At 40.2% G+C, this 12,916-nt stretch overlaps 1 protein-coding gene across 1 annotated transcript in view; it reads right to left on the bottom strand.

Annotated features, from left to right (window-relative positions):
- RYR2 (ryanodine receptor 2) overlaps positions 1 to 12,916 on the bottom strand; it is a 644,069-nt gene that overhangs the window by 236,218 nt on the left and 394,935 nt on the right. The window contains 5 exon segments of the mRNA XM_032609082.1: positions 3,289 to 3,515; positions 7,148 to 7,234; positions 7,611 to 7,770; positions 9,818 to 9,978; positions 11,525 to 11,639. Of these exon segments, the coding sequence (XP_032464973.1) occupies positions 3,289 to 3,515; positions 7,148 to 7,234; positions 7,611 to 7,770; positions 9,818 to 9,978; positions 11,525 to 11,639 (750 nt within the window).

The following is a 12,916-nucleotide window of genomic DNA, read 5'->3' as shown; positions in this document are numbered from 1 at the left end:
GCTGTAAATGGTATTGTTGTCAGTAAACATTCTCCTTCTCCCTTCTTCCCTGTACATGGAGTCATCTTATCGACCCTACTTACTTTGGGCTTGACTATACCTGACTTGCCTTGGTCAATAAAATGTAACTGGATAGAACATCTGCCACAAGGGAAAAGAAAACTCTTAGAGGTATGTTAGCCCTCCTTCATATCTACCCTTGACCATGGAAGCTATACGTCCCAGATCAGGGCTGCCCCATAAGCTGGGCAAGAAGGTACATGAACCACATCTGCAGACCATCCCCCCAGCCTGGAGCAGAGCTGCAGTGGACCCACGACCTCCTGTAACATGAGCAAGAAATACAGGTTTCTTTGCAAGCCACCGAAATTTGGGGGTTGCCATTACAGTAAAATCTGACTGATACAACTCATTATAGTCTTTAAAGTCTCCAGGGGAGAAATTTCCTTCATGACTCAATATCACTCTTTTATTCATCAAATATTACAGAGTACCTATTATGTATTGATCACTGTGCAGCACTGGTGAAAGGATGGTGAACAATACAGCCAAGATTCCTGCCCTAAGGCAGCTTACTGCCTAGTTAAAGAGGGAAGCAACCCAAAAGATAAGTAAATTAAATTATGAACTATGAGTGAGATATCTCATGAGAGAAACAGAGGACTGACATACATCTACTACCATTCAATTTTTTTTTTTGCAGTACGCGGGCCTCTCACTGTTGTGGCCTCTCCTGTTGCAGAGCACAGGCTCTGGACGCACAGGCTCAGTGGCCATGGCTCACGGGCCCAGCCACTCCGCGGCATGTGGGATTTTCCCGGACTAGGGCACGAACCCGTGTCCTCTGCATCGGCAGGCGGACTCTCAACCACTGCGCCACCAGGGAAGCCCTCAATTTTTAAAATTAGTTAATTGTCATATTATTGGGGCATGAGGAACAGATTCTACTTGAATACTAGTCGGCATTTCCATTTTGGAATCTGAATTTTGAAACTCATCGGATTTTTCTTTGGCTTCTACGAAGTGTGAAACCAATGTGCAGCCATATCATGGTGTGATGTGAATGACTGTGGACCAGTCCTGGCTTTGTTATTTTCCTAACCTTTCCTTCTCTGCAACCTGATTCCAATGACACTTTTTTTTACAAATTTGCATTTCATATATTTTGGGAAATTGACTCAAATTCTTTACGGCCTATAGTAAGAATTTAAATTATCCATTCATTTGCATATAATTTACCACAGGTAATTAACATAAATAATACATTACTATGGCAGAAGTGTATGTTGGGTTTCTATAACGTGCCAACATATTAAATCACAACCTTAAAACTCTCTGCTTAATATAGAGAGAATATTTTCCCTTATAAAGAAAAATTCGTTCCCAAATGTGATGTTTCTTTTGGTTGCAGAGTAATTTTTGTAAAACATTAGATGCAAAATTCCAATAAAACTTTTCTCACATAAAATAAAAAGTATGAAATTAAATTGAATCCTCTAAAGAGTACATTATGAATGCTGTATCTCTAATCATTTCACCTAAAAATATACAAATAAATACTTAATGGATTAAAAATAATTCATCTGGCCAGATTAATTTTTCTTTGGATTTCTTCTGTTTGAAAACAGCTTTATTGAGATATCATTTACATACTATACAATTTACCTACTTAAAATAAATAATTCAATGGCTTTAGTATATTAATGGAACTGGGCAACCATAACCATAATCTAAGCTTAGAACATTTTCCTCACCCCAAAAGAAACCTAGTAGTACCCAGTGGCAGTCATTCCTCAGGTCCACTGCCCTTGCCTCCCCTAAGTAAACATTATTCTACTTTCTCTCCCTAAAGATTTGCCTATTTCGGACTTTTCCTGTAAATGGAATCCTATAACATGTGGTAGTAGTATAACTAGTTAAAAACTTAGTATAATGTTTTAAAGCTTCATCCATTTTGTAGCACATATAAGCACTTCATTCCTTTGTATTGCCAAACAGATTTACAGTATGGATTCACCACACTTTATTTATCCACGAATTAGCTGGTGGGCATTTGGGTTGTTCCCACTTTTTGGCTACTGTGAATAATGCTGCTCTGAAATTTGTGTACAAGTTTTTGTGTGGACATGTTTTCATTTCCCTTGGGTATATACCTAGGAGTGGAATTGAAGGCTCTTATGGTAACTCTGTGTTTAACTTGTTGAGGAACTGACCAATTGTTTTCCAAAACACAGGTTAAATTTTAAAAGTCTTAAAAGAAAATAAAAGTGCCAAGCACGTGTAAATATATAAAAATGAACAGAGCTCCTACAGCTTTTTAAGAGTAGAGTTTTAGGGCTTCCCTGGTGGTGCAGTGGCTGAGAGTCCGCCTGCCGATGCAGGGGACACGGGTTCGTGCCCCGGTCCGGGAGGATCCCACATGCCGCAGAGCGGCTGGGCCCGTGAGCCATGGCCGCTGAGCCTGCGCATCCGGAGCCTGTGCTCCACAACGGGAGAGGCCACAACAGTGAGAGGCCCGCGTACCACAAAAAAAAAAAAAAAAAAAAAAAAAAAGAGTAGAGTTTTAAAATATAAGAAAAATAACAAATATGTGTGTCTCCGCATTGTTCTCATGAAATGTTTTCACTCAGTTTGTGACTTAACTTTTTAATGATATTTTGGGAGGGAAATCTTGGTCCCAAACTTACTGATAATGAGGCTGCTAAAGTGAAATCTCTGCAGTTTAATTGGCTGTCACGTGGAAAAACTGAAAATCACAAACAAAGCCACCTCTGAACATTAAGTGTACTTTATCTTATTACTATGACTGTCTAGAACGTGTATGAACTTGTTTCCAAAGCCCTCAAGGTACTTTCACAATGCTCTTTCACTGACATCTCTTGGTCTCAGTTTTTCCCATCTGTCAAAGGACTGATCTAAGCGATTTTTCTGATTCCCTCTTTACTATCTTACAGTTTTGTGATACTCTCTTACTCGGTTGCCTTAAGTCAGATGGCAGCTGTACTTGCCTGAATTTTTACTTACTGTTATTCTCATAAGCAAAACAAGAATGAGGAAAGAAATCATACACTATCAAATCACCTCTTCACCTGTAATAATTCTGTTTCAGTAACCAAGGAGTTGAGACACAGACTTAAACTTGGGATGTACAAAATAACGTCTGCATGGCCCCAAGAAATCAGTATTTTTTAAACCCCATTTTGTTTCCCCAGCACCACCCCCGAACCCTGGGGTAGGCATCTACTTTGACGGGTCCCCATCAGACAGTAAAGGATGCTCAGGCCTGACCTGTTCTCCTCTGGGATATGGAGAGACATGAACTGCAGAGGTTCCACACACTGCACCAGCCAGCCTTGGCGTTCACTTATTCGAGACACGTCTACCTTCAAGAACTGGTTGGGCATTCTGCTCCAGAGGACATGTGAGAGGAACTGCACATGGAGACGAGGGGGACACTGCGGCACGGGGTTTTTGTGCTCGCTCTTGAATAATCCCGCTGAGAGAGGCATCACATTCTAGGAGATGGGGAAGCAGAAAAAGAATGAATGGATGACACTCCTGGGGGATCAGTAAAGTGACGACTAGAGTTCTGTACAGGAAAGAGATAATGACAGATACGATACGTGTTGAGCAGAGTCAATACAAAAGCTAATAGAAATTGGGTTGAGCTGTTTCTGAAAGGACAAGTGGAGAAAATTTGGGGATGTTTCCTTCCCATATGCTCAATGGCACACTGAGAATGCAAGAGCAAGAGAGTATAACCATGTATCTTTCCTATTCCTTTACCAAGCTGGGTCCTCAGGGACGCTGGGCATGTCTTTAGCTGCCTTCATCCAAACATCCCTAAAGACTGGTCACATCCACTTGGCTTTCTCCCTCTCTTATTGTCTGTCCTCTGTCACCCACTTCATCCATCCTTAAACTACTCACACCGTCACTCATCATCACGTTTCTCAGGTTTGAGTAACCAGCAATATACCAGAGACAGCTCAACAGATAAACCTGACTATTAAACAAGAAACACAATTTCTTTCTCCTCCACCTTCCTCCACCTCTAATATGTATCTTCAACCATTCCAATTCCTGCAGTCTGGCCTCAGGGAAAGAAAAGTCTCTGCTTTACCAAAGCTTATTCATTCATTTATGATCGTGATACCACCCCTGCCTGCCTCTTCTGGGCCAATAAAACAATTATCTTTCCGCATTACCTTCGGTTTCTTCCTCTCCTCTAGAACCTTCTCTACTGCATTATTTAGACTTGCTCATCCTCAAGCTACTTTCCTATTCTCTTTTGCTAATGGGCACAAAAAAGCCAGGCACTTGTATCAGGCACTGAGAATGTATCAGTGAAACAACAGACAAAATCCCTACCCTCATACAGCTTCCATTTCTTTTTCATTAGACATAAAATAAACAAAATCAGTAATTAAATAGTTATTAGAAAAGAGGTCATGGAGAAGAAAAAACAAAACAGGATGGGGGAATCAGAGTGCAGGACAGTAATAATAAACAGGGTGGTCAGAATGGTGTCACTGAGAAGATGACATTTACAGAACCATCCAAAGAGAAGAACCATGTGGATATGCAGGGGAAGAAATTTCCATGCAGAGGGAACTGAATGCAAAGAACCCAAGGAGGGAGTTTGCCTGGCAAGTCTGAGGAAGAGCTGGCAGCCAGGGTGGCTGCAGTGGAGTGACGGAGGGGACATCAGGAGGAGGTGAAGTCAGAGGGGTTAGAGGAGGTTCAGAACTTGAGAACCATCATCAGACCTCTGATTTTTACTCTCAGGGAAACAGGGTTTCTAGGGTTTCGAGCAGTGAAGTGAGTGACATGGTCTGATTTTTATTTTAAAATAACGACAGTCACTCAGATTGTTCTATGATAAACAGAGGGGTGAGGATGAATTAGAGGCTAGTGGTGAAAAATACAGATGGGAAATGAGGGTGATGGAGGGCAGATCAGCAGGAGGGGTGGCGGGAGAGGACAGAGGTGGAGGATATGCTGGGGGGTGGAACTGGGATGCGGAATGTAAAGGAGGGAAGCCAAGGATGACTCCAAGGTTTGGGGTCTGAGTTATTAACTGACAGATCAAGAAGACTCGATCAGGCAAGTCAGGAGGAGGGGGGAGTGATGGCCAGCAGTCCAGTTTCGGACATAATCCAATTTGCAATATCTATGAAACACGAAACATAAATGTCAAATAGACCAATATCAGAGTCTGGGTTCTGAGAGACTACCACTTTTCTGTCAAATTTTAACTTTTTTTTTTTTTAACATCTTTATTGGAGTATAATTGCTTTACAACGGTGTGTTAGTTTCTGCTTTATAACGAAGTGAATCAGTTATACATATACATATGTTCCCATATCTCTTCCCTCTTGCGTCTCCCTCCCTCCCATCCTCCCTATCCCACCCCCTAGTGGTCAGAAACCACCGAGCTGATCTCCCTGTTCAGTCATCCAAACTTGCTGCCTCCTTTCCCTCACGTTCAATCTCAAATAATAATATGAATTGAATGATCTTGAACAAAATACTACGGCTTCTTCCATCATTTTACTGAAATTTTTCTGGAAAGGTCACTAAAGCCCTCCTACTTAACAAAAATCACAGATTCCTTTAGTCCATATTGTATTGGCTCTTCTGTGGCAGCTGGAATCTCGTTTTACAAAGGCAGAAACTGAGCTCACATGGTTTAAGAAATATGTCCAAGGTCGCTGAGCCAGCATGGTAAAACTGTCTACTAAATTCACCCTGAGGGGTGCCCAGCATCTCATTGTTTACAATTGCGAATTTCAATTCAATTCCTTTTCCTGAATTTCAACAGGCTCTTCTGCTTCTTGTTGTATTAGTATCCCTTGGCTGGCCAAACTAAAATTATTTAAATTAATCCTTTCGGATTAACATATACACACTACTATACATAAAATAGATAACCAACAATGACCTACTGTATAGCACAGGGAACTATACCCAATATTTTGTAATATCCTATAAGGGAAGAGAATCTGAAGGAGTACACACACACACACACACACACACACACACACATAACTGAATCACCATGCTGTACACCTGAAACTAACACGACATTGTAAATCAACTATACTGTCCACCCCCAAAAAAAGTAAAAAAAAAGAAATTAATCTTTGATTCTTCATTCTCCTTGAGCACCAAATCCAATTTCAACAAATCCTATTAATCCAATTCATTGACAAATTCTGTTAATCTCTCCCCTAAAACACCTTCTTATGTATCACTCTCTCTCTACGATGACCTTCATGAATCTCATCACCTTCTCCCATGTGGACAGTAAGGAATTGTTGATAGATAATTATTACTGCCTGCTCTTATTCTTTTGAGGGCAGATATTTCTCCACATTACTACCAACATATTTTCCCAAAACAGGTTTGATTATACTCAATTGCCCTGCTTCAAATTTCCGGTAAGGCACCACTGCCTAGGGAATAGGTGTACACTTCTTACTATGGCATTTAAGGCCTTTTCAACTTGGACTACCTTCCATCCATATTCATCTCTAGCCACATCCCAGAAGCATCCTTTGTTACAGTCACACTGAATTCCTTAACCTTCAGCACTTTCATGCCTATGTATTTTCACTTTCTCTCACCCTCTGCCTAGAATGCCCTCTCCTAGCAAATGTACCCTGAGATCTGTCATTCAACAGTTAAGAATCAACCTAAATGTCATCTCCTCTTTCAGCTTTACCTGATCCACCCCATCCTACTTAGTTGTCCTTTCATTTATGTTCCCAGAGTACTCAATACCTGTCACTCTTGCATTTACCACAATGTAGCATACTTTCAGCTCTTCAAGCCCGTTCACTAGCTTACCTGTGAGTTCAGTGATTACTGAGCTGTATGTAATTTGGCATTTGTGTTCTGTACAAGCCTAGTTTTATTGAATAATATACTCATGATAACCAAAGAAAACCCTTTCCAATTAACTTATGTTACCCTAGTGACCTTAACGAGATTACAGAATTTTCAAATACAGAAACTTTTAAAGAATGATTTATGTGATTAATATCAGTACTAATAAAGTATGGAATTAATTGAAGAAGAAGTAAATGCTATTTCCTAACAAAAAAACAACCCAAATATAATACCAGGAATGAGTCTTTCTCACCTTTATTCGTCCCAACTCAAACTGAAAAACGTTAGGACTTGTAGCTTGCGCAAAAACTGCAGGAAATAATTTTGTACTTGGTTCCACCTTAAATAATCAAATGAATTTAATAATATTAGTAAAGGAAGAAACACACACAAAAAATACATTTTCTTCCTAACACCTAAGAAACACTTTACAGAAAAAGACTTTTTCTTCCTCTCATGCAGATATTCTCTTTCAATAATTATTTGGAATATTTCATTTCAGGACTATGTGAACATTTTTGGAGGAATGTACTGCTTCCTCTGAAGGGCTAATGGCACTGTTATTACTCAAACAGAAGTAAAAATACAGAATTGACTCATTTGTGTTTCACTTCTTTCTAGCTTATACTTTACTATAATTTACACAATGTGTTCTCCACTCTAACGGGGATAAAGGTTTCCTCCCTGGAAGCGCAAGGCCATCCCTGACCACGTACCTGATAGTATGTGCTCAGCTCCTTGCCGTTGGCCGTGAAGGTGAGCAGCCCACTGGCGGTGTCCACCACGCAGCCAATCTCCAGGCCGTTGTTGTTGCGTCCTTGCCCGGGGCTCAGGCTCTCACCCGCACACACCATATAGCAGTTGCTGCGTTTGATGCTGAATTGCAAAAAAAAACATGTTTATCTTTGAACAAGCACAGGTAGCATGGAAAGCACGGACGTCTGGCAAACTAAACCTAAGTTATGCTGTGCAAGCAACAAGCTCATGCTGAAATGGGACAGGTGTACAGTGGGCCCGATTCTGTGATTCTGAGCAAAACTCCATTGACTTCGGTGGACGTTCTGAGCCAGGTCTTCCAATCTCTCAATTTCACACCTAATGAAGACAGGTCAACCAGCTGGAACCAAGGATGAGAACTGACCTGCACCTTCCCTCCAAAAACTCAAACCAAACTGGACCTTTTTCTGAGGTTCAAAAAAGTTTAACTATGATAAAGCAGAAACTAACACACATACACACACAAAAAGTTTAACTATGTAATAATCATCCAAATTGGTCATTTTCATTCCCATGGGGTTTTTTTAAACATCTTTATTGGAGTTTAATTGCTTTACAATGGTGTTAGTTTCTGCTTTATAACAAAGTGAATCAGCTATACATATACATACAACCCTATATCTCCTCCCTCTTACGTCTCCCTCCCACCCTCCCTATCCCACCCTCCCTATCCCACCCCTGTACGTGGTCACAAATCTCATGGGTTTTGTTTTTTTTTCAAACCACTTGTTCTGAGATGAGAAGCACCTGTTTCTGAACACTATCAAAGTCTTTAGGCCAATTCTACATGAGCTGTCAGTGATTCGATAGATATAAAATTTGGCTAAAATTAAGCCCCTTTCTGGACAATTCCTGGTGATCTGCTATGAGAGACAGACTTAGCTGGGAAGTGCACAAGATCTGTGATATTAACAACAAACCCCATCTGAGTTTCACCCTCAACAAAACCTTTACCAGAGATGGTAGCAAACTTAAGTGATTTGAGTTTCACCTCCTTCCCTTTCTCTACTACTATGAATGAGGCTGGCAAAAAGGGCAAACACAGGCAAGTAGGAGGAAAAGAGCAGGAAGGCGGAGATAAGGTCAGTTTCTGAATAATCAAAAGTTGGCTGTGTTTCTATGCTCTATTTATGTAAGATTCAACAACCTTCCCTAGCCTGTATTTCCTACACCAAAACCATCAGTCAGATATCATATCCCTATATTATCTCCTTCCATTGTCCCCATCTCTGAAAATCAAGTATATCCCTCAGAATATTCCTGGAAACAGGTGGTTTGGGGCCCCCCCATACTGACGTAAAGCACTGTTCATTGGAGAATTTTTGCTAGGCTCACTGTCTCAAGTGCTAAGTTCACTGCGGTTCAAGTGTTACAACCTGAAGGCAGGGGATGGAGCCTCCGGTCACCAAAAATGATGGTGCAGGTATAAAAGAAAAGCAACGTTATGGGGGGGCTCTTTCTATGAGACCCATCACAGCAGATCAGAGAGGATGCACGGGCACACAAAGTAGATGCAAATGACCAGATCTTCTCTTGTCTTATCTGCAAGGAAGATAGCCTTCTTCACTTTTTTGAAGGTTTGGTTTGAGTTTGGTTTGTTTTATAAATGAAAAAGGATGGCACAGAAACTGTAACCGACTTACCCAAAGCCACACAGCGAGTCAATGGCAAAGCTGAGGAAAGAACCCACGGCTCCTCAGTCTGAGTTCAAATGCGTCCACCTGGTCTAAACCACTAGCCCACACTGTCTTCACCTTTTTCTCCCCACCTCCTAACCAGTTCCCAAGGTACAGATCAGACCACAGGCTAAATGCCTCACAGTCACCTGTCTCTCATCCTCAAACAATGGCTAAGTCATGGTAACCCAAGTCATCAGTCGTGTGCGATGTCACCTGAAGGAATATATGATTATTACCCCCAAAAGATGCACTGCTCTTACTTTATAAGATTTTGCACTTTTAATATATTCAGATTCCTTACCGGCTTGTATGAGTAACAAAAAGGACATGGACATTAACGGTCTGATTACACTGTTCCTAGAAACAGAATATTATCTTGGACATAAAATCCAAGAGAAAAAAAAATGCCTAGGTTTATCAACATTTTTATCAAATGTCATTCACGTAAGAAATCGAGGAAAACCAACCTTTCGTGCACCTTTCCTTTTTCATCTCCTAGAGTCACGGTCACTGTACGAACTCTGTCCAGGTCAAAGCCTGTATCATACTGTTGGAAATCGGATGTGATCCAGCCCACCCAGACGTTGGCAGGTTCTTGTCCAGGAAAGATTCTCACTGAGTAATAGTACTGTCGAGACAGCAACACCAAGTATTGGTGAAGTAAAAAGAAACAAAACTTTGACTTGCAATGTCTAAGAAGACGTGTCTTTGTTTAAAATCGTTTGGTATATTTGTAGCAACATGGATGCAACTAGAGATTATCATACTAAACGCAGTAAGTCAGAAAGAGAAAGACAAACGCCATATGATATCACTTATGTGTGGAATCTGAAATATGACACAAGTGAACCTATCTATGGAACGGAAACAGAATCATGGACATAGAGAACAGACTGGGGATGGCCAAGGGGAGGGGGGTGGGAGAGGGAGGGACTGAGAGTTTGGAATTAGCAGATACAAACTGGTATATGTAGAAAGGATAAACAAGAAGGTCCTACTGTATAGCACAGCATAGGGAACTATATTCAATATCTTGTCATGGATATAATGGAAAAGAATCTGAAAACAATATTGGCTTGGCCAAAAAGTTCATTTGGGTTTTTCCGTAACATCTTATGGAAAAACCCGAACAAACTTTCTGGCCAGTCCAATATACACAAATGTATAACTGAATCACTTTGCTGCACACCTGAAACTAACACAACATTGTTAATCAACTATACTTCAATAAAGAAGAAAATAATAGTATATTATTGAATAGTATATTCAATACTAATAATAGTATATTCAATTATGCTATAACAACAACAAAACCCAAAGCTTAAAGCAGCAAAAAAAAAAAATCCTTTGGCCTAAGCAAAATGTTATAGGCACGAAGGACTGATGTGGCGAAGGAAAAGTCTTAAAACAGAGATCCTGAATTATTTCAGAAATAATGGGAAAAACAGAAAAGACTATCTGAGCAAAAGATGATCTGAAGCTTTTTATACTTCCAAGTATGAATGGATGGGGGAGTACATATATAGTAAGTTTATGTGATAAAATTGTCAATCCATTACACAGGTAAGCTTTGAATTCTTCAAGCTGACACAAGAACAATAATCTATGCTACAGCTTTTATACCTGTTTTATACCTTGAATATGCTATCACTAACATAATATTTGGAACCCTTAAAATCACTCTGAAATAGTTCAGATCTGATATGTGAAAGTCAAGTTCAAATATGGGGGCACTCTAAAAGGAACACAGCTATATATATTTTTTCCATTTGGCGTTTTATGAGAAGTGCTTTAAAAATTCAAAATGGCAGACAGCACACCTTGACCTCTAACAAAGTATGATAAATAATCTTGCAGACATATCACTGAGACAAAAGAAACTGCAAAATGTACTTGGAAAACTTAAGTGGCAAATAAAATGCTGTCAAGAAAGAGGATAACAAAACCAGGACTGAGGGTGCCATTAAGGATGATTTTTCCTAAAATAGCTCTCTTATTGCATAATATCCATTAGAATATACATACATCTTTCAACTTTTCAGTCCCCAAGATAAAACTGAATAATTATTTTAAAAGTAAGCTTGCTAAATAGTACGAATCAATGTTAACTATTTGAAATGCAAAGCATGCTCACTGACAAACTGAGATAAATGACAAAAGCTGCAACCTCATACCGTGGACGTTTGCATCAAGTAATCATAGTCATCCCTCTCATCTGCCAGGACATCTTCTGTGAGTCTTGCAGAGTGGCTGGTGCTGTAATCTGGCTTTGTCCTTCTAAGCAAAAATCTGGAATGTAGTAGAGGACTAGGAATAAGCAACATTAAAATGTTCTGCCTATCTCAAACACAAACATATAATTAACTTAGTAGGGTGGTTGTCAGCCAGGATGATTAGCTCCCAAGAGGACATCTGGCAATATCTGGAGATAGTTCTGGTTGTCACAACTTGGTGGGGGAGGGGTGCCACTAGCATCTACTGGTGGAGGGATCCTGCTAACCATCCTACAATGCACAAGGCAGACTCTTACAATAAATAATTATCTAACCCAGAGTGGCAATAGTGTTGAGGTTGAGAATTTCAAATTCAGTGTAAGAAAGGACGCTAAAACAATCTACCTTCTCCTCCATTAAAAAGTACTATTTAGAGAGAATACTCTGAGGTTCAACCAGTAATGTCAATATAAACATCTTAAAAACTAACTCTTGGGAGAAAATACAAATCATATATCTGATAAGGTTAATATCTAGAATATACAAAGAATTCCTACAACTCAGCAACAAAAATGCAAATGACCCAATCAACAAATGGGCCAAGAACTTGAATAGACATTTCTCCAAACATGTTATACAAATGACCAATAAGCATATGAAAACATGCTCAACATCACTAATCATCAGGGAAATGGAAATCAAAACTACAATGTGATATCACTTCACACCCATTAGAATGGCTACTATCAAATAACCAGAAAGTAACAAGGGTTGACAAGGACTTGGAGAAATTGGAACCCTCGTGCAGTGCTGATGGGATTGTAAAATGGTACAACTGCTATGGAATACAATATAAATCTTTTCCTCAAAAATTTAAATATAGGGCTTCCCTGGTGGCGCAGTGGTTAAGAACCCACCTGCCAATGCAGGGGACATGGGTTTGAGCCCTGGTCCGGGAAGATCCCACATGCTGTGGAGCAACTAAGTCCATGCACCACAACTACTGAGTCTGTGCTCTAGAGCCTGCGAGTCACAACTACTGAAGCCCGTGTGCCTAGAGCCCGTGCTCCGCGACAAGAGAAGCCACCGCAACGAGAAGTCTGCGCACCGAACCAAAGAGTGGCCCCCGCTCACCACAACTAGAGAAAAGCTCACACACAGCAACGAAGACCCGATGCAGCCAAAAAATAAATAAATAAATTTATTTTTTAAAAAAATTTAAATACTGCAGTACCAGGCATCCCAGTTCTGGGTATATATACAAAAGAATTGAAAGTAGGGTTGTGAAAAGATATTTGCACACCCAAGTTCTTAACAGCATGATTCACAATAGCCAAGGGGTGGAATCACCCT

Source organism: Phocoena sinus, chromosome 16 (genome assembly GCF_008692025.1).
Source record: "Phocoena sinus isolate mPhoSin1 chromosome 16, mPhoSin1.pri, whole genome shotgun sequence".
NCBI lineage: Eukaryota > Metazoa > Chordata > Mammalia > Artiodactyla > Phocoenidae > Phocoena > Phocoena sinus.
This window is presented reverse-complemented; position numbering and strand designations above follow the sequence as displayed.